Source organism: Xiphophorus maculatus, chromosome 21 (genome assembly GCF_002775205.1).
Source record: "Xiphophorus maculatus strain JP 163 A chromosome 21, X_maculatus-5.0-male, whole genome shotgun sequence".
Classification (NCBI taxonomy): Eukaryota; Metazoa; Chordata; class Actinopteri; order Cyprinodontiformes; family Poeciliidae; genus Xiphophorus; species Xiphophorus maculatus.
The window spans coordinates 6255222-6278587 of record NC_036463.1 but is presented as its reverse complement, the minus strand read 5'-3'; the positions used below and the strand labels follow the sequence as shown (position 1 = coordinate 6278587).

Genomic DNA, 23366 nt, shown 5'->3' with positions numbered 1-23366 from the left:
GAGAAAATACAGGACAGCTGTGAAATGCAAAAAAACTGAACTTATATACCAAATTAAAAAGAACCGAAATAGAAACTGGTTGATGAGGCTGCTAAGATGAAGACTGAAGAGATGCAGAAATGTCTAACTTTTTGTGTTCCAATTGAGAACATGCTCATGTTTTCTCCAAGCATCTAAGCTTGGCACAAGAGGTTGCAAAACAAAAACCTTTTCCTCCAATATCAACATGAGTCCTGCTGACTTCAACCAAAGACAACTTCATGTTAAAACTGTACGGCATTTAACAAAAAACAAAAAGGATTAATTCAAGGGTGTGTTCACTTTTGCACCAAGGTTATTGAATTTGTGTAGCTTGTTTTGAAATTATTTATAATTGTCTAATTTTTTAAGGGTCATCATAGTATGAAGCAGCCATTTTTGTTTGCATTGGAAAAGAAGTGACTCTGCTGGTGCAAGGCATGTTCCTTCATCATCGCAGTGAACCCCCTGTAGTCCCACTTAGAGGCATAAAGGCTAATCCATATTTAGTTTAAATGAGGGCCATCTGTTGGAGTACGGTGGTGAAAATATGCATTCATTATGTCTGTGTGTGTGTGTGTGTGTGTAAGTGTTTGCAGCTCTCAGCTGGACAGAGTAGTGAAGTGTTGATGACTCCACCACACGGTTGTGTGTGTTTGCACTCTGGATCTCAGCTGGGTGGTGGATTGGGACATTGATGGATATGTGTGCGCATGTGTGCAATTTGTTGCTGGGTTGAGTATCACCGCAGGGATGTGAGGTAGCGGCACAGTGATGGACTGTTTGCGTGACTGTGTGTGTGCGTGCATCTAAGCAACAGCATACCTTATCTAAGCCAGGCTTTGGTGCTGCACAAGATGTGTGGAAAAAGGATTAGTTGTTTTATGACCTTATTCCTTATCTCACAAGGATTTATAATTCCTCTGCCGATTTGTGGAGATTAAGCAGCTCAGGAGTGTAAAGTGAAGGTTACTGTTTGAGTCCTCTGCTAAACTAAAGATGAGTGGACCTCTGGGCCACAGCATAGAGCCAGAGGGGCTTCCCTTAAGACGGCCTGTGATTTACTAAAAGGAGTTTTTCACCAATTGGGTTCCAGTGCTTGACCAGGGCTGGAGATGAAGCTAGAGTCTATTAAAAAAAAAAACAGTAAATGTTTCTACAGCTATATAGCGAACACCAATTATGTCAGTAAAATATTCTTGTTAATTTGACTTGTGTTTAATGTTAAACATTAGTAATTCTTGTCTTTATATTCTAAACTATGCAGATTAATAAAAAACTTAGTTCTTTATTTAAACTGACAAATCTGCAGTAAATCTATAGTGATGGTGTTTTCACTTAAAACATCACCAAATAAGGAGCCGAGAACTTTTATTAAATAAATATTGGGATTTTAACATAAAACATGTTTGGTAAGTAAAACCTTTGTTTAAAGTTTAACATTAAAAAAGCTTTGTTGCACTGCTCTTGAAGGAACATTTGTAGCATTGAGTTTATAAAACCAGGTTTGAAATTTTAAAATAATTGATTGTTTTTATGTCTTTTGCTGTAACAAACACAAGCAAAGCCCCTGAGTTTCCCACATTTTGCTGGAAAAACAGAAGAAACAACAGGATTCCTCATCTTATTAGAAGTCTTCTCTTTGAAAGAAACCCCATGGGAAAAGTTAGGTTCCTCTCAGTATAAAACGTTTTGTTTACCACACTACTGTATTATCTGGGTCCCAATTTGTTCTGTAAGATAACTGCATTTTGTTCCCACTTTGATAATGGCAACTTGTGGTGAAGAGGTTAAGAAGATCAAATGTCTTGTTCTGTTTTTTTTTTTCTTTTTCTCAGGGAGGTGACAGTGCCTTCCGTTATCATCCTCAACACATCCAACGAGCAGTACTTCATGCCCAGCGAGCTGATTGAGAGCACGGACCAGCTGGTCCAATTCATCAGCAGCGTTCTGAACGGTTCTGCACAGGTTAACACCCTCCACTCCTCTCGTCTCCCTCTGCTGCTTTCTGTTTAAGCTTTCAGCTCAGAATAGCCCATTCACCCCCTTCTCCTTGTGTTGTACCATTGTAATCACCTCAGTGCTCCTCATTAATCACGCATGTTGTCTTGCATTGTAAGTCCTAAGTCAATTTGCACAGTAAAAGAAATTGCAATCTCCTTTTGCATGTTTAGATTCTGTTTAGGCTCTGTCCTGCTTGGACAGATTATCAACAAGTCTTTGAAATCAAACAGCCAGATTCCTGCATTGCTCTGTAATGACAACCTTGAGAAGAGATTTCATGGTTCCTTCCTGCTCTACAGTGAAGGCACCAGATGCATCAAACCATAAGCCAAACATCCAGAGGTTCTGTCTTTTTTTTCTGGGCTATTTTTGGCTTCTTAAAACAAACCACCTCCCACAAAAAAGGGGAGCAGCAGAAACCTGCAGTTTTGTGTCGTCCTGTTCCAGGCAAAGCCTGGGCAGCTTTAAGCTTTTCACATCATGACCATAATGTTTTCCTTCAGCCTCTGTCACAGCTGGTGTGGACTTCATGTGTATGCATGCAGAAAAATAGTGGTTGGAAAGTATTCTGCTGTGGGTTTCCAGGGAATTCTTAAAGAAGGGGAGATCCCCCCTCCTCTATTAATGAATAAAATCTCTGAACACAGGGATTACATATGATAAGTTTTGCTTCAGACATGAAAAGATAAGGATGGTGGTCTGTTCCAACTTTCCACTACTGATTTTTTTTAGAAGATTTTGAACTCCCTTTTATTGTGGTACATTACCCGTTTTAGCATTCAAGTCTTCTGTACTTGAAAAGCATTGCTTTCTCTTACGCTTCAGCAAGGGAAAGAAATGCTCAAATGGGGCTCTATAAAAAGCATTGTGAAAACTTTTGCATCCATCTTCCTGCAACAGAAGCTCAGTGTGCAACAGCTGCTACCTAAAAATTAGCCTCTTGCCCTCTTCCAGCTAATTTACTGAGGTCCTGTTTGGGGCAGAGCTAATTAACTGGACATCCTGATGAATTAGCATCAGCACACATCATTCATTTCTAAGTCCAGATGCTTTTATAGGCAAATGAGGTCATAGCTGAAACATGGGACATGAACTAAAGCTGAGGACTTTTAATAATTTTCCTGAAATACAAATTTCTATTGAAAACGTGTTAATCACATGACTTATGTTTTTGCAGTATGTAAAGCACAAAGATGTTGTCAAGAATCACAAACAGACTCCAGTTTTTTCTAGCCTTGATTGTTTTGCAACACGTTTCCCTAACCATCCCCTATATTTATAGTTTTTTCGCTCTTAAATTTAATTCAAGGTGGCATTTAGAAAGGTCTTAAAAAGTCTTACATTTGACTTCTTGCTGTAACCTGCAGATACCCTTCTATCTATTGACTAAATACTTACACTCCAAACCAGCTGTTTAGCACAGTAAAGTAAACGAGAGGTCGTCAGTAAGGCAGACGAAGGTTAGGCAAATATGAAAGAATCTGAAGGAAACAGATTTTTTGCATCTGAAGTGTTGAGTGTTTCAAGAAGGTACTAATCTGTTGAAAGAGACACATGCATTTAATCCATTTTTTTTTTAAATTGCAGGTAAATAAAGCAATATGTAAAGTCCTTTACATAACTCCTAATAAGAACTGGATTGTTTTTATTTTCCTTTAAGAATGTAGTAGCTCTTCTGTCTTCATTAAATTGTTTTTCTGCAGGCATACGGCGGTGATGGCTTCATCCAGCGGTTCAAACGTGTGGCCTATGATGCCAGGTCCACCATCATGGTAAGATGTTGAGATTTTTGTTCAGGCTGCTGCAAGATGGCAGTCAGAGATTACTTTCCCAAGCACAGAGCAGTTGTGATTTCATTTGCTTTTATGAGAAAAAAATAATAATTTCAGAAGTTGTGGTTTTGATGTGAAACCCTTTGGGTAAAAGACAAAAAAAAAAGTTATTTCCAGTTATTATTTCTTCCCTCCATTACTTCAGTTTTGTGTGTCTGTGAGCCATGGCTTTTCCAAACCATCTCTTGGAACTAAGCAATCACAGAATTTAGATGTTTATATCTATGAAATGTTTTTCAGCCATTTCAGACTCTTTTTTTATTGGTTTAAGATATTAGAGTGACAGTCACCCTTCACAGCAATATTTTGAGCTGCAGCTCACATGTATTGAGATAAACCAACTATCTAACATTCTCTGTATTTTAATCTGTTTTAAGAGGTCTCTCGTTTAGTGCAGAGACCTTAAGGCAAAGCAGGTTTCCACCTAAAGAAAAACTTTTGCTACCTTCTATACTTGCCCTTGTCTGTATTTATGTAAGCAGTCTAAATGCTATGCAGAGAGCAGGTACTGAAAACATTGCATGGATGCAAGGAAGCAAGCAGCAGAGCAGTGAGACTGGGAGGAGAAGAGGGACAGGAGGTTGGACTTGCTTCTCCTCCCACATTTGCCCTAAGTAGCTTTTTTGGGAGAGCAAGTGTTTATACTACCATGGGTGTGAGAGGAATGTATACACAGCTGTGTTGTAATGCATTACTGTCCACACACCAGTACTTACATTTGGGTTAAACTAATTACTGCTCTCTAACATGTCCTTTACGGAGGGATGCATAAAAGCAGCCAGTAACTTAAAGAACATTTGTTTTAGTCTAATTCAGTGAAAGAAATATTTACTTTAGTTCCTCTAGGTCATAAAAATCTGAATAATTCTTATTTTTTCTCAGTTAATAGATTAGCATTCGTATATTTATATTTAGAACTCATAACCCTCAGGAATTGAAAATATTTGCGTGAGTGTGTGGGAGGACTTTCTCATTGGGCTTTGGGCAGTTTTGATGATAACATAATTCTATGGCCTCATTCCTTGTGGTGATCCACTCCTAAACCTGACACAATATTTAAAGTGTCTTACATGGATTTAGAAGTAAAAAGGACTGGACTGATTCTCAAGTAAACTTTATCCTAATTTGGAAATACAAGTCTCATATTTTGAAGAAGGAGTTTACAGGCATACAAGTTAAGATGTTGTGCTGTTTTCACAGTCAGTGATGATTTAGGAAGCCCTGTCAAAAGTCTGCACTGCTGTCCACCAGGACATGTCAGAGCATGTCATGCTTCCCTCTTTTGACAAGCCTTTTGGAGATTTCATTTTCCAGCAGGATGTCTACCCTCAAAAAATACCAATATTTTAAGGCTCGGACTTAAACTCATTAATTTCAATGTAATCAAGTAATTTTGTTTTTACATTCAAAGGTTCTTACCTGAATCTTTGTATTTGTGCGTTTCTGGTACGCCCTTTAAAGTGACGCACAAGCAATATATGAAAACAGCGATGGATGACAAAACTGCTTCTCTTAGCCAGCTCGGAGTTAATTTTTGCTTCAAAAAGTGATTGGATGGAGTACTGGAAAAGGCTATTGTCTGCTAAAAGGAGTTGGCCGATAACCACATCTATTCAAGCCTAAAATATCATCTCAATGCCAAACACATTACAGCAGCACAGACGTCCTCAACACTGATGTCATTGTCCACAGTCCAAGAACTGACATGAATGAAACTTCAAAGCTGAATAGGTATAATAGCACTTTGATTATATAGCAGTATAATAGTACTTTGCTATTATACCTAGCAAAGTGCTATTATACTGCTATATAATCAATCTATTATACTCAGATTGGTTTTTTAACCAATCTGATGGTTGAAAAACCTAAACAACAGATTGAAAACAGTCAATATATTAATTTGTTGTTGAGCTCAATAATTTATTAGCAAAAAGTTTTTTTCAACTGAAAATGTTGCTTATTTTGTCAATGTATAGCTTTTGACTAAAATTTTATTAATTTCAATTCATTATTTATAGATCCTGCAATTAACTCAATTACATTTTTTAGTAAGTCCCTCTACTAATACAAACATAAATGACTCATACTGTTGTGCCTAAAAAATATTAGCAAACTGGGACAAAATGGTAGAGAAAGAAAGTTTAAAATGACAGTTTTAAGTAATGTTTTAAGGTAACCACTCCTTATAGAAGTTGAAGCGATGGGTTGAAGTGTATTTATTTATCCTTGTTTAGAAATTATTTTCAAAGACATTGTAAGGATGTGCCGCTATAATCCATCTGTATTTTTAATTAAAGCATGCTAGACATTGGGAGCTCAAAGGATCAAGCCAATGTGTAATTAAAGTATATTTAATTGCAATGAATGATAGTGTAAGTTATCTGGAGTTCATGTTGATGCCAAAATGCAAAGTAGGATTTGTGGAAATATGTTCGTTGATAGATCAAGTTTGATTAATTTATATTGCAAACAATAATAAGCAAGACTCTTGCTTAGATGCTTGCTTCATCTAAGCAAGAGGTTTTTATTTACTTCATCTCCTAGATGGGACAGAGGTTATACGAGGTTATACGTTTAAAAGGCTTGAGTAAAAAAAACCAGAAAGAAATGAAACTCAAACTACTATTGTTTCCCTAAATAAATGAGCTGTGAGCATCAGAATGACCAGAATAGAACAGAAATGGTTAATAGATATCACACTGACGCCAAGGAGCTTATCTAAATGAATCTCTGACAGGATCATGAGGAAGCAACATTAGTCCCAGTGAGTCATATCCGGACGGGTTAGCATAGTGCAACCAATCCTTACCTCATCTACTGTCTCATTGCTCTGCCGATTACCATCACTTTTCCATCGGCAATAACCGGAGGTAATCTCAATCATTTTCCTCTCCAATTCTCTGTAGCAGTCACAATCTACGACCAAATGCTCCCTCCTGGGTATTTTTTTTAAATCTATATGTGATATTGTTGTCAAATGAAACATTTTTCACAAAGAACTAAAACTCTTCTCAGCTGACCTCTGCATTGAGGTTTAAAGTGAAGATGATGGATTGTACATTTTACTGCAGTGGTATGGAAATTGGGGGAAAAAAAGTAGCAGAAGGAAGAAAGTGAACTTGCAATAATAAAAAATGCTTCAATTAGGGGCAAGGAGAAGATATCTACTTTTGTAGAATTCTGTATGAGTTTTGTATGAACCAATTTAGTGTTGTAAATTATAATATGCAGAGTGGTCTAATAAGGAGAAAATTAGAGTACAGTTTTACTTATTTAGGGAAAAATGCTGGTACTCTCTCTCATTGGACATAAATACCAGAACACATACAGTTATGCCCAAAATTATTCATACCACTTTGTTTAAGATAAATGAACAGCAAAGTGGGGTAATTAAAAAAAAATTATATAATGTTTATCTGTGTATAAAACCACAGACTCTTTATAAGAAACCCAAAAAGCAGCGATGTGAACACTGATTTTGGAAGCAGCGTTTGATAAACAGCTGCCGGGCGGAAGGATCTACAATGATGCTCCTTTGGTGCAAAGGAGCATCATTGTAGGACCTCTGCAGTTCTGCATTAGCTTCATGTTTGGGGTAGTGATGCTCTGACCATTCCAGCAAAGAGCATCCAAGTGAATAATAAAAATATACAAAGGAAAAACAAACACAAATTAATCTTAAACATATGAAGTCTCTTTTTGTTCCTTCAAATGATTTCTGATCTGCTAATTAAAAACCTTGTGATGCAGTTCAAATGAATAACTAGATAAATGTGTTTTCATCTAAAGCTTAAAAGCATTTTAAGCTGATATACTTTGATCTGTGAATGGCATCTATTGAGAGGTTTGATGTTTGATAAACAGTGACTCATCACACAACAGTTCAAACATACCACCACTCAAATACACCACACTGATATATTATTAGTATGTGCTTTTTTTGTGCGAGAGGGAGTCGAGAAATAACGGCAGAGCTTGATCAGAAGTTGAAACTAAGATGAGGGACACTTGACCCCTATTTCCTCTGATGTGTGTTTGCATCCAGCCTCCTCTTAAAAAGCGATCATGGACAATTCACATGCGTAACTGTGGTTGGCAGCCTCATTATATTTCACCCAAAAACCAAGAGAGCAATCAGTATTCTTGTTACCAGTGGGATGTAGCGGATACCATAAATAATCAAACTATTCCTACACGAGTTCACTTCAGTGTGGATTTTTGCTGCTTTGTACACAATTGAAATTGTACTTGGAAGCTCAAACTATTTATAAGGCAATAAATCCCACTTATTAACCTGACAGGGCACACCTATGAAGTGAAAACCATTTCAGGTGACGACCTCTTGAAGCTCATCAAGAAAATGCAGAGTGTGTGCAAAGCAGTAATCACAGCAAAAGATTGCTACTTTGAAGAAACTAGAATATAAGAGGTATTTTCAGTTGTTTTACAATTTTTTGTTTAGTGCATATTTCCACATGTGTTATTCATAGTTTTGATGCCTTCAGTGTGAATCTACAATGTCAATAGTCATGAAAATAAAGGAAACTCATTGAATTAAAAGGTGTGTCCAAACTTTTGGTCTGTACTGTACATTTACTAGTACTAGTTTAACCTAAATCATGTACGTTTGATAGCCATAAACAAGCTTCTGGTATATTTCTGATTGGGCAATTGACCACTTTTACCAGCAAAATTGGTTTGTACAGAGTTATACATGTTGAGAAGGTGGTGAAAAAAATGGTTGTGTGTCTTCTTATAATGTAAATATACAGTATATTGTTAGCTATAACTACAACGGTTACCTATATACACTGTTAATTGAATGATAGATTACCAATGGGGCCTACATAAGACATCAAAGTTGTTTTTGTTCTTTACTACAATTTAATCAACTATTTAAAACAAAATAGAATGAAATAACTTTCTTTAAACTCAGTAGTGGTTTAAGTTATATTGAGCATATCATCATGGGGTATTTATTTTTGCATAGGTTTTGTCTTCAGACTTACCAGATCATTCATTTGAAACATTTTTTCAATTCAAGTTATTCAATTTATGATTCTAAAAATTTTCACATTTTTATCTAGGTTTAAGGGTCGCCAAGTTGCTTTTCCTAATGTGAAAGGAGTTTTAACCATGCAGTTGTACATTTTACAAACACAAAGTTAACTACTGCAAAAGCAAGATCTGGTCTTTTCTAATTAAGAAACTACGTAGAGGATAATTAGAAAAGCAAGAAATTTTGATGTCTCACTTGGTTTGAAAGTAAATTTGAGACTTGCAGCAGGAATGGATTAAATTATAATTTTTTAGTTTAGAAAGTTAACAGGAAGATGTATTGCATATCAGCCACAAAACAGTGTTGAGCTTGTTTGTTTGTTTTTTTTTACAAAGTTTGCTGATTCCAGACAGTTCTATTTTCTATTTGACAGAGCTTGTATTTATTATCATCATATGTTGAATTTAACGAGGAAAAGGGAAGCACCTTTTATGCAACCACTGTGTACAGCTAACACACTTGAGCTGCTTGTTAAGGTGGTCTGAGTGTAAATTACCATCAAAGGGACCATTAAAAAACATATTCGCTGTAAAGTGAATCCACTCTGAGATCTTGGACCCCACAGGAGAGCCTTTTGCCTTGCCTGGGTAATCCAGACTTAATTAAGACAAGAAGGAAGGGTTTAACAAAAGGAATCTTCGCGAATGTTAATTTATGCAGATGATTAATGGCTTTTACCGCTGGTAAGTGTGTGCTCATTTAAATAGGATGCCGGAGTGTGAAGTTATTAATCTAACTTCTTTCTCCTGTCCTTTACCGTGTCTTTTCCTCCCTCTTTTCCCGTTTTTGTTCTCCGTTGCCTCCCTTTCTCCGACACCAGTCCGTGTTTCGCAGCTCTCCTCTGCTGGGCTGCTTCCTGTTTGGCCTCCCGCTCGGCGTAATCAGCCTGATGTGCTACGGCATCTGCACGGCCGAATCAGACGATGGCTTGGACGAAAAAAGGGAGGGGCTCACCGACGAGGAGGAAGAAGAGGACGATGAGGAAGAGGAGCAACAGCGACAAGCCGCTGAGCTGGAAGGCCCCGGAGAGGAGGAGGATGTAGGAGAAAAGGATCCCGAAGAGAAGAAAATAGATTAATGCAGGAGCACACGGCAGACGGAGGATGATTGGCTCCGTCAGTGACATGAAACTCAAAGACGTGTGTGTGATGCTACTTTGCTGTTTTATGTTTCATCTCACTACCACTCAAAGCCCCTCCAGCACCGACTCGTCCTCTACCTTTGAGTTCTGTGTGTCGTTTGCTGGACTGGCTGCCTGGCGGAGCCTCTGAGAATAAAAAAAACAGCCTATTTGGTTACAGAGCGTCAACAAAATTTACAAGAAGGGATGGCTGTGAACACATCACCTTATTTATTGATATCCAATCATGTGATAGGTTTCAATTGGCCAGATATAGTTATATCATTCAAAAACCACAAAAAAAAACATCTTTTTTTTTTGTCATGTCCCAAAGCGTTTTATTTTTTTCCTGTTTTAAAATAATAACGTTATGACATTTGAAACTGATACATCTTTCCTTCGAAATCTACTAGGAAACGATGAGGTAGTTGTTTTTCTGTCCATCTACCTGCAGCGCTTTGCGAAAAGTATTAACACCTCTTGAATTTTTTTCACATTTTTCAAATAACTCCACAAACGTCATTGTGTTATATGAGGATTTTTGTGGTAGGTGAGCACAATTACTATTATTAATAATTATTCCAGCTTTGTACATGTGAAGAGGACATTTTTGCTTTTCTTTGCAAAACAGCTCAGGCTCAGACTGGATGGGAGTGTCTGTGAACATCAATTAGATGCTGGTCTGTTCTGAGACATGGATTTGATCTGAATTGTTCTGTTGTAGCCGTTGTAGGGATTGTTTTGGGCTGCTATGAACAATCTTGCCACAATTCCACAAAGGCACAAAGGTCTGATAACAGATTCTCCCACCTGAGCTGTGGAACTCTGCAGCTCTCCCAGAGGTAACCACAGACTTATTGTTGGTCTTTCTAATAGGCTTTCCTGTACCTAGGCTGTCAGATTAGGCAGCTATCCATGTGTTTGTTGCAGTTCGACTCTTTTCACTTAACAGTGACTTCTGAAGGCATTTGGGCTTGCGTTATTTTTACTATACTATATTTTTTACTTATGCAGACTATTTCATTTTTTAAATTAGGAAAGTGTCAATATTATGTAAACAATTTTCTTTCACAAAAAATCCTCAAAAATGCTCTGAATTTTGTTGGCAGGTGTCAAAATGGGGAGAAAAGGTCAAGGTGTATTAAAACTTTTGTAATGCACTGTAAACTGAAGGTGATGTTGTTAATATGTTTAGAGAGAAAAAGAAGTGCCCAGGAAAGAGGACCTGCCATAAGTGAAATGTGCTTTTTTTGTACTGTATGACATTGCCTGAAAACATTTCTCCTCGCTATTCTTGAACGGGTGCAAAGTGCAGAGACAGTCTTGCATTTAGCCTATTTTTCTGTCAGCCACCTGTCCATTTGGGTTGCAAAATGACGAGAAGCGCTTGAATGGTAATTTGTATCACTCTTTGTGATGCCAAAAATAGGTGCGATTTCTTTCTTTTCTTTTTTCTCTCCCCCTTTTTAAAAATCCATTTCCACCCAAAAATGACCAACCTACTGAAAACATCTTGTATAGATGGGTTCTACCTGTCAAGCAAAAGCCATAACATGCATCAATGGCTCCTGTGGCTCTCCTAACAACTCTTATTCCTCAAACAGACAGGAGCTGTCTGTTGGCATGTTTCATTCTGTCCTCCATCACTGGTTTCTTTATACAATTTGCCTGGCAGGTGAAAGTTTACATTCAATGCTGTGACATGTACACTGAGCATAAGAAATATGAGGACCCTTTTTTTGTTACATCCCATTTTAAACTGGTCTCAAGGTTATCTTTGTCTTGCTTTTGTTTCTTTGACTAAAAATTGTGAATTAGATGAAACTCTTGGCAGGTTATGGCTTCATTTTTGTTTTGTTTTTTACTTATTTTATGTTTTTGTTTTTTAGGAAAAATGCACAAATGTCGTGTTTGGACCTTGAGATAAACTTTATTGCTTTGAAAACATGCAAGAGCCCAGAAAATAACTTTATCGTTTCCTAGAAATACCAGAGCGGAACATTTTCCAGCCTGTCCTGTTTTGAACTTTTTGGAAAAGCTTACCTAATTTTTGTTTGGAAATTGGGAGAATAAAACTTAAAATTATCTCTGTGGAAACTGAGGACAGTTACAGTATGAACATTTTTATTAGTGTACTGAAAACAGCTGACCCTGCTAATAGATAAAATCTGCTCACCAACAGCAAATAAAGTCAAATAAACCAGAATTTAAAGTGCTGTTTAAACTTGTTAAAACACAAATCTAGACTTATCAGGAAAAGCAGGCCTGATTTTTTATTTTTTTTATTTTATTTTTTAACAGATGGAGGTCATCTGTAATCTCTACTGTGAAACTGAGCTTCCCTTGCCTTGCCTTTGGTCTTTGTAGTTGCCTACTGTTCTTCAGCAAATTTTCCTCTTTGAGTGTGAACTGAGATTGTGTAACTTTATTAAAGATTTAAATAAAGATTTTCCCCTTTTTCTTGTTGTCTTGTTGGTGTCTATTTATAAAATATTTTTCAAAGCCTACATAAACTACTTTATCAGGCAATCCACTCTGTGGGGTTCAGTGAAATGGCCCAGAGTTGGTTTAGAAATTCACAGAACCTGGTATGTTCCAGTGAAATGTCAGGACCATTCATGTTGTCTCAAAGGTGTACCCCACGGATCTATGTCTGGTCCCATTTAATTCTTTATTTTTAGAAAGGATTTGGGACAGGGATGGAATTCTGAAAAAAGTATAGTATAGAGGGGAGCAATGCAAGATTTGGAAATTGAGATGGCCACCCCTGTGGAGAAGGAGCTTTTGTTCCGTCAGCGCTGCTTTACAATTTCTAAAGGTGTTCCCCAAGGATCTATTTTAGGTCCCTATTTATGTATTTTTTATCTGTGACAAAGTTATGCCAGAGTATATCTGTATGCAGATAGTCATTAGCTGGCTGTCCTTTCAGTCACTTCTTTGTCCTCTGAAACTAAAGTTGGATATTAGCTAAAGGAAGATTAAATTTATGATTTCTAACTCATGCTTGTGTTAAACCAGAAGTTTTCCCTCCTCCTAAGTAAAGAAAAGACCTTTTTTAAACTCCGATCTTCACATATTTTAGCAAAAAAACACATTTTGTCTGGCATTAGAATAGATATTTTAAAAAAAGACAAAATATCTTAATTTATTCACAGAAACTGCTTGGAAATTATCTAACAAAAATGGACTCGCAGGTAGGTAAAATATATGATTTTGCTGTCAAGGACACATTTCAAACCAATGGGAACCATTGAGCCAACGCCTAAAACTGCAGTTGTGAATGTTGGTTTATAACTGATTATAGCATTAATGTTTTGGCTGCTTTGCTTGGACAGCTGGACAAACCTGGCTGCCTGTTGCAATAATGAGATAAAAATTGAGTTGGTACACAGTCTGAAAAATACTATCAAAGTATGGAAAAATTCTTTCTTTGTAAAATACCTCCCTCTTTTCAGTGCCCAGTATTCTTTCTCCTTTGCTTAGTTTTGTCCTTTTTTACTTTCATTACTTCAGTCCTTCCTGGTTTTCTACCTTGTATCATTCCTTCTTTCCTTCTCGTTCTTCCCTCTTTGCTCCCATGTGTCTTTCATTCCATCCGTTCTTGTTTGTGCAGAATAGTCCCTCCCTTTCCTCTCCTTTTCCTTCATTGTGCATTTCATTCCTGGTGTCATTTGTCCTTTCCAAATTCTTCTTTTATTGCTGTAGCTTGAAAAGTTAATTTAATATCTTATATGTCAAATGCAAACACTGGAAAATTTAAGAAAAGTGACATTCTTACATTAAAAAATATCTAAGCTCTGTGTCAATAGGAATTTTCTGATTGTGAGAATTAATTTTTTTTTTTTTTGATGAACATGTTTTGTATAGCCCATAGACCTATCATTTAGATTGTTCAAGGAAGCATAATAGTGGACCTCTGAATAACGTCATTGTAAAATTCTGTCTTCTCTGCTCCCTACCACCAGTTAGGAGGTTACAAAAAAAAAAAAAAAAGATCCACGCAATTTTCAAATAACACACAAAGCTGTTCGAACCAACCTGGCTCTACATGAAAAAGTAATCACTCTCTAAGTCTAATAACTGTGCCACTATTGGTGTTAAAGACTGCCACAAAGTGTTTGTGATAACGAGACTCTTATCACTGCAGGGTCATTTGCCCCCCCCGTCTAGCAAAACAGTTTTTATTTTAGCCTCACTAGGGGGATTTTCAACATGAACTTTCTGTTTAAGGTTACAGCATAGCATCTCAATTAAATTTAAGCCCATGATTTGACTAGACAGCTCCAAAATCCCCATTTTGGTTTTGTGTGGTTAACAAAAGCTGGATATTTAGCTATTAGTGAGTTTTGTGATGGCAAAGCAACAGCCTGAACCTCCTTTGACAAAAGGGATTCCATGTTTCTACTGAACATACTATGGAATTAACCCAACTTGAAACTCAAATATGTTAAAGAGAAAAAAAAAGAAGTTGAGTTTAAGGAAGAGCACTTAAAGCCCAGCATTGCTGTGACATTCACGTCCAGGATAAGTCTCTGTAAACTTACAAGCCTCGAAATCCTTTTACTCTTTTTGCTCCCCTCTTGCCTGTTCCCTTTCCCATCCAGATAGCTATTTCTCGTACAAACTTTAATTACCAGCCAATAAATGTATTTTTTTCTCAAGCAGTGTAATCCAACGTAGATCCCTTTTCTCAATTATTGCAGATAGAATCATATTTTGGGGGGAAAAGGTTTAGCCACAGGCGATTGCTTGATGGGGAACTCATTTATTTCTCACTCTTTGGGGAATCACAGCAATCACAAGTCAAACTGAGAGACGTGACTTCGCATAATGAAAAAATCTAAATGAACACCTTCTGAAGTCTATTACATGCACAGGCAGAGAAACAGAAAAATGCAAAAAAAAAAAACACAAAAAAACTGCTGCTTGAAAGTTTGTATGTTTTCAAGTCGAGTGTAAAAGAGGATGTGTTCATTTTTCGACTGCATGCCATTTTCAGAATAAATTGCAACAAAAAAGGGGAGATAATATATTACTACCTCCGAATCATAGTCACTGAGTGGTGCTGGTGCAAAAAGTAATTCATCGCTCAATTACCTGGCCATATATTCTGAGAAAGAGTTTCATCGAGAGGCAAATGAAGGTGGCCTGCTGTCTCTTTTCTTTTCAGAATGCTAACAATCTCCCGCACCAGACAAGGACAATTATGCTGCTCAGAGCAGCTCTCTCTGACGTCTGCCTCATGTTGAAATGGCAAATTAAGGCAAGGTGGTAATCATCTCATTTCTGGACGGCATGGGAGGAGTTTAATTCTTGGGGTTGGCACGCTGGAGTTCAAGGTAAAGAGAGAGGCTGTTATTTCAGTTAGCGCTTCAACGCTGCATTTCGAGGGGGCTTCTGAGCTATGTTCATGTCACTCAACCAGATGAGAAATTGCTGATTAACTTGGCTCACCATGGAAACCAGCCCACACAGTCGTTCCCTGCAAGTCTTTGCAGATCCTGTCGGTAAAGCCAACACGTTTTGCATTAGGGGTGATAGATGGCTGCAGGTGCTGAGGTCCATCTGTTTAGTGGCACTTTAAGAAGAATACCTAAGTGCCTAATTGCACAGACGATGTTGGTAAATCTGCTCTTTGAGATACCCCACTCCCCCACCATTCCCAACCTAGTAAGCAATATTTTATATATATATATATATATATATATATATATATATATATATATATATATATCATATGTGAAAAGAATCAGGACAGGTTGAGTTTTTCTAACACATACGGACTACTATGTTGCCTATATCAATTTAGCAATGATTAAAAATTCTATTAATGTAGTTAAACTAAAAAAAATATATATTTAGAATGAATTAGTACTTCCCCACATTCTAATTTAAAATGGTTAAAATAAGAAACTGCTAATAGACTTTTGACGTCTATCCAAAGAAGGTTAACTTGAATGCAGACTGCAAGAAGCTAAAAGAGATCTTCAAAACACAAAACTGGGTTTTGGAGATCTTACAACTGTTCACATGAAAGTGCATATCTTTAAAATAAGAACAAAACAAAACAAACAAACAAAAATAAAAACCCTAAAAAGGCCAGAATAAGATTTCTGATAGAGAACATGGACAAAAAATAAGCCGGGTTTTCTGGAATAACAAACTTTGGGCAGATTAGTTTATATAACATTAGAACATAGGACATTATGAATTTGGACATAAACCAAATTCAGCATTCCAGGAAAAGACCTTCACACTCACTGTGAAGCGTGGAAAATATACCATCACCAGGGGTGTCAAAACTAGTGTGCTACAACTGTTCGATGTGTCCCGGATGTAATCAAATGGCTGATTTACCTTCTCGCCATCCAGTCAAATTCTGCAGATTCCTGTTAATGATATAATTCAGAGATTTTGTAGTGTTGAAGCAGAGAAACGTCTAAAATTTGCCTTGAGGACTGAAGTTAGACACCTGTAGAACATTTTTGTTGAAATCTATAGTTTAATGAATAAAACATGGTAGCTGTTACATATAATTAGGCAGCTTTTTTAAAATAGAAATCTAAACATTTCATTAAAAAAACATTTAATGAGGTGTATTAGTTTTTTCAAAACTCTAAAAAGTAGCAATCAAAGTGATTCCTTCTAGCTGTCTGACTGTTTTTGCTGAAGTTAATTCAGCTGAAAAAAGCTTTTGACTTGGTGTAATAGCTGCCTGTCAGGATGTCAGCTGTGCGTGATGTTATACATTTCCTCTGAGCAGCCTGGCATTTTGGCAAACTTTTCATCTAAGCAGTGTGAAAATGACAAAACTGCAAACACGATTTCTATCTATCAGCCCTGACGTATCACTTTCTGCATCGGAAATGATCAATCACACTCGAGAAGTCAGTAATAGGAAATAGATAAAAAAAAAACAGATCTTAGCAAATGCTCAGAAAGTGTCACAGGGTTTAAAAAAATTGGACTGCAAATGGAAAAATTTCATTTTTCTGTTTTTTTTCCTACTATTTTATAAAGGAGTAAAAATCTATTAATGCATGAACATACAGAGGATTTTTGCAGGATTGTAAAAAAACATTTGCCTCCTTACAGATTTCCTTTACTTCTTATTTTGTTTGTTTGTTTTGCTACACTTACATGTTTATGTCATCAGACTAATTTTAATATCAGTCAAAACAAACAAAATGAGTAAAAAATGAAATGTTTCCATTAATGAATTCATTTATTAAGAGAAGCTGAAATATTTCAAAACCAGACAGATAATATGAATATTAAATACCTTCTCCCCTTGTTAAATCATGAAATAACTGCGATTGACATTATTTCTTGCTCCTGCAGTACGCAGGTCTGATACCTGGTAGAACTCAAACCTGTCTGACAACCATAACAAAGGGCTAGAATATCTTAAAAAACTAAATGTTGTTCCCCGATCTGAAGAATCTCAGGAACAGTTTAGAAGCAAAATCAACAACATCTTTCACATTCAAAGACTTAGAAAAGTTGACTGAGGCATTGCATGTTTGAACAATAATCCCTCTGGTTTTGGATGCTATTCAGTTGGAAGGATGTTTGCTCTTACTTTTTTGCTTTTGGACAGTTGGTATGATCAGTAACCAACCAACAACAACTTTGAGAATCTCATTAGCCTCTCAAAAACTCTGATGATACCTGAACTACAACTCTGAATCACAGAGGAGATAAAACAGAGGCTTTGTGAATATGGAGCATAACCAAAGTGCAGAGAGAGGAGTTCAAACCAGCTCTTTCTTCAATCATAATGGGCACTGGTCATATCCCCAACTCCAACATTTCTCTTACCCGGCTTTCTAACCAGTTACAAACTGATGGTATCATTCAGGACATAATACTGTGGACTTTCGTCTCTTTTAAGCAATGTTATGAGAGTTGAGACAGATTCATTGCAAGACTACTGGAGATCTTTCCTGCCCACATCATCGTCATCAACAAAGATTCTTGTATGACATGAACTAAAGAGATGTGAAGCAACTTTCTCAAACTTCTAACTGCATCCGGTTTAACCTGAAAGATCAAACAGAATGCTGACTGTTATTATGCGCTCATCTACTGATGAGTTTTTAAAATGTCACGATAAAAATATGCTCAAACATTACTACCATTCCTTTGATCAACGTGCTTCGAAATGTTTTTCCTTCATCCTCACTGACTCTTTTAATCTTTAACAGCTTGCTAAAGGTCCTTCTCACGGGCTGAATCACACCCAAGATGCTGTTATGTCCTTTGAGTCACATTACTGAAATATATGCAGCGCAACTCCTTCTGGCTACTTGCTTGTCAGCTTTGAAGTTAGTGTCCTTGGTGTACACAGTTCTTCAAACTTGTGCTCCCATATCAGCATTCACATTCTACACATTTCCTGAAGAACTTTTATGAGATGTATTTAGGATGGTATTCCTCAACTTTAATACCATGTTGCATCAGGTAATTGTGATCCCTTTAAATCACCTTCTTTGCTGCTTTGGATCAACACGAACCTGTCTCCAGACACTATTCTTGGCAGACTCATTAAAGACTTTTATGGGTCAAGGTTTTCAACAGCAGACTTTTCTGTCTGAAACTGTTAGCTCATAAATCTTTGGCCATGTAAATTCAGATTCAGGGTAATTTTGGACCCAGCAATGCAAAGGACAGAAAGGACTTATCTATGCTTAGGGAATCAAAGACAATGGCAAAAATTCAAAATCTCAGAATGAGCATTAACTCATTCTCATGCACAACTCCCAGGAAGAAGGAGTTTCACATCTGGAATCCATGTGGCATCATAGCGCTATAAAACTCGAAGCGCAGTAGCAGAGGTGAGGACACATTCCTGAATGTACTAATTTCACTGGCCGAATAAAAAACAGAATTTTTGAAGAAAACTTGGCACCAAGATTTTTTTTGTAAAGTTAGTGAGTAAAGTGATGAGTCACTTTACTCCTATAATGTAAAGTTATTCCATTTTAATAATGTTTTCCTTTCATCTCAACTCACTAACTTGCATAAAATATGTCCACACATTCCTTAAAGTGATGCTAAACTGTGTTAGCATGCTTATGGTAGAAGTAAAATAAAAGCTCTGTCGATGCGAGGACGGTATTAGTTCTGCTTTGTTTACAGCACACCTTATTCTCTTCATGCCTTAGCATGCTGCCAGTATTAATACAAACATTAATATTTGTATTAGTGGTATTAAAAAGTTCATATGGGACTCAGAAGGATTTCCAAATAGTACCACAGCTGCTATTTGACTACTGGATTTGACACCATCCCTTCTGCCATCTGTCTGTTTGTATACATTTTAAGCCGCCATCTTTGTTTTCCAACATTCAATTCAATCAGTCACTGGCTAGTTAATACCTCATTAAGAATCAATTCGGAATCAATTCTTTTTTTGTGTAAGAAAAAAGAATGACTTATCCAAAAAATATATATTTCTAGCTCTCCAACTAACAATTCATCATTCTTCTAGTGTTCTATAATACCACACCTCACCAGGCAGGTATTCAGAAAACAATAACAAGTGTCTGAGAGCTACTTACTGTTCATAGCCGAAGAAACTATTTACGACTACAACTAGCTGAGATTGAGAGGAAGGAAACATGGAAGTTCGTTCTATGGGAAAGAAACACAGAGATGGCCCCATCTCTCTTTCTTGACAGTTTAAGTTTAGGTATTAACGTTAATTTGGAGGTTAACTTACAGTTTGTAATAAATGTATGTAGTTCACAAGATTGTATCCAGTTCATTTCAATTTTGCAAGAGTTGTACTTCTTTAACTTGGTGGAGCTCATTTTACCCTAGTGAGGGTTAGTTATAGGTGAACAATAAAGGTCTGAAGGAAATGTTTTTTTAGAATCAGCGTATAGGAGCTAAGCACACTCTTATTCCCATTTCATGCACTGGCATGTGACAAATTTTTATTTATAGCTGAAATGGACAAATGATGCACAGGTCTGCCGAGGATAACAAGTGCCAGCATTATCCGTATCATCTGGAAGTGCACAGTAAGCACGTCCCGGCAGTGTGATTGTGCTTATCACGCTGCTATGGAGCTGTTGCCACACAGCAGTGGCCTAATGATGTTACCTAGGTCGTGATCATTTACTGAAGGGATCTGTCCCTTCAGGGCAGCATGAGCTGCTTGGATTATCTGAGCTACAACTGTCTCAGGAGGAGGCGGCATGTTCTCTCACCTATAATGCTGATGCAGTTTTTGCGATGATACCTTTGAGTTTGTATTATTTCATTCCAGAAGATTATCCTAAAGCTCTGAAATCAGCTTTCGGGGTCATGGAATGAAACAGGTTCATCAACACACGGCTGACTGTTAGCCACGTGTTTGCCATGTTAAATCTGCTGTGTTTTGTCTATAATCTCAACCTTGGGGACGTGAGTTGCCTGCTGGTTCCAGTGTCAGTAATGACACAACCGACACCACATATGTACGCTCCCAGAGAACTCACCAATTTGCACACACATGCTTGATGCAAGCTCCTTTTGCTGCTTAGGCAACAAACTGTAAGAACATCAGGCCTGGTTGAAGCCGTGTCTGCTAGAAATTTCCAGATATCTCAGGAAATACTGCTGAGACACTAGGAGCTGAGCTCTGTATTTCAGGATGGAAAGGGGATTTATTCGAGTTAGCTGCTTAATCTTGTCACAGACATGTCTAAAACATACAAATAGCTGCTAATACAGTTATAAGTTTAGATGACAATGACAAAATGACTTGCCAGTAATCTGCTGATGTTTTTTTTCTACATTATTATGTAGCACTATAAATGTTTTGCAATTCAAGAAAAGTAGACCTTATGGTGGTAATTCATAAATAAGTTTCAGAACAATTTGCTTATCATAAACATATAGAGAATGGCACAGTCATCCAGGATAAAAACTTATGGAGCACTATGTAAATACTGTATAGTTGATTTGGTTTGAGAATTATTCAATTTACCAAATCTTTATAAATATAGCCAGTGTGTAGAGCGTTGACTGCTCAGTTTGCAGGAAGAAAGCTGTAATGTGGTCTACATGTTTTATATAGTCATTGGTAGAATGTTTTTATGCTATTGGCTTCAAAAGGTTATCACATTATTGGCTTTATTTTGTTTTAAATGGCCCAATTTATTTATTTCTTTTGACATTTAGGTAGTTACCACAAAGGGGATAAAAAACAAATTGATGCTTTTCGGGGGTTTTTTTAGTACAAAACTTTTAAATCAAATCAAATTTTAATAAATAGCACATTTCTGCAACAAGGCATTTGAAAGTGCTTTACTTCATAAAAACACAACATTACAGACATACAACACACAGTCAACAATTGAAACATCACATTTAATCAAGTGATATTGTTGCACAACTCTAAAAGCTCTGTTGTCTTCCATTGATTTTAGATGGATTTTACCTTGTTGTATCACATTATAGTAAACAAATTGTTAGATTTTTATCAGCCAGAAAATCTTTGCATATTGTCTTGCATGTGCAAACATGGACAGAGACAGTACCCAAAAATTGTACTCAAGTAAGAAAACTTCAATATAGCTTCACTTAAGTTAAAGCTCTGAGTAATTGTCCAAGAACTTACTCAAGGGGAAAAAAAAAAAAACTTTTAGAAAGTCTATGCAAGTACTGAGTGACTGAACATCTACTCATACTTAACCTGTTGAGATGTGTTAAGAAACTTAAAAAGTTTTATGTCATAAAACTAATATAAAGTAAAAAAAAATTACTTGATTTTAAATCAATGTTCTTTTGACAAGGCATGTCCCTGTTTAAAAGTCTATAAAGAAATCCATTACGTGTCTCTCAAATGGGACTTTTCTTTATTTTTTTTATTACATTACATTTTTGCAGCTCAAGTCCAAACAAATTTGGAGAGTGAAAAAATTACGCTTTATATGATAAAGGCTAAAGTCCCCCTGTTCTAGAGTAAAATAACCACCATACCCTGCCTCACACAGACACTCAAAGAAAAGTAAGGTTATTTAAAATTTATTAGACGGCTTTTAGGGTTCATGTGCACAATGACAAGTCAAGTAGAGCAACCACTCCTGATGTGGTATTCTGTGGAGCAGCGGCATAAAGTGCAGTCATTGGTCATCAGTGAGCCCACTTCAGCATCCAGCACCATGGAAGGAATAACAACACAACGCCTGGAGAGAGCTATAACGTCTTAGTACCCCTGTGGCCACGTTCGGCTCAGGCCAGTGGTTAACTTTACAATCTAATAGGAAATGTTTCCTTTTCAGCTCCCCCTGATAGCTTTTTAATTGCTTCCAGTGACACTGTCACCCCTTTCTCTCAATTGCCTGGGGGCCGTGTTGTGTTAGGCATGGCGAGAGAGCTGGGTAATGTAATCATGAAATCATCACAATTAGGAAAACATAATTGTGAGCTGTTATTTGGTTTAAAATGACCCAGGGGCACAAAGTAATATCTTAAAATACATCCTTGTTGACAGTAGATGGCTGAGGAACACATTTAAAAACAAGCATAATGAGAGTCGGGGATTATTGTAAGAGCCACAGCAGAACAACAGTTAAGAGACACCTCCAGGCGGTAATAACACCAAGGCTTTTCTGCCTGCTGCCCTGAATTATCATCACAACATGAAGCTATTAGCTGTCTTTATTATTTGCTAATTACGGAAAAAGGTCAAGAGCTTAAATACATGAGTCACATTTTTGTTTTTAGGTTTATTAAAGGTGAATACACCAGCCGGTGCAGCTTCATTTGCTGGAGTCATCTGGTTGTTCATTCTAAGCTGGTCCTTTTCATGTTAAAGGCAGTTCACAAGGCAACAAATGGAATGTAAAAAGCTGCAGAAATTCTTCAAATATTAAATAAATAATTCCCAAAAAGATATGCTTTTTATGCAGAGTGATACTTACAGCTCTTAGATTCAGATATTGGATATTTTTTGTCATACAAGCCACTTTCCTGAAAGTCCACAAAAAGGATATGACTAATATTCTCATTGCAGTGTTCTACAAATGAAAGTTGAGTGGAAGGAAAATGTGTGATGAAACTAACTTGTCTAGGACATGGGCTATAACTGTTAGGCTTAGCCACTCCTAAATCAGAGACATAGAAAGAAGCATTTTTAGGTGGGGACATGCTGCAAATGTTTTAAATTTTCCACTTTATTCCCGATTGGGTTAGGAGAGCAGACCTGGACCTGAGCTCAGTGAATCAAAATTCTTGATGTTTTTGGAGAATAATCTTGATGCAGTTTGCGTGGCTTGAGCTGACCAGTTTTTTTTTATTACACTAGAGCTGCCAATAGGTCTTGGTTTTCATTCCTGTG

General features: G+C 36.9%; 1 protein-coding gene across 1 annotated transcript in view; it reads left to right on the top strand.

Annotated features, from left to right (window-relative positions):
• The window catches only part of tmx3 (thioredoxin related transmembrane protein 3), a 49460-nt gene extending 36968 nt beyond the window's left edge, over positions 1–12492 (top strand). The window contains exons 14-16 of the mRNA XM_023326334.1: positions 1857–1986; positions 3726–3794; positions 9734–12492. Coding sequence (XP_023182102.1) covers positions 1857–1986; positions 3726–3794; positions 9734–9991 — 457 coding nt within the window. The 3' untranslated portion in view covers positions 9992–12492. The remainder of the gene's footprint in view (positions 1–1856; positions 1987–3725; positions 3795–9733) is intronic.
• The last annotated feature ends 10874 nt before the right edge of the window (positions 12493–23366 follow it).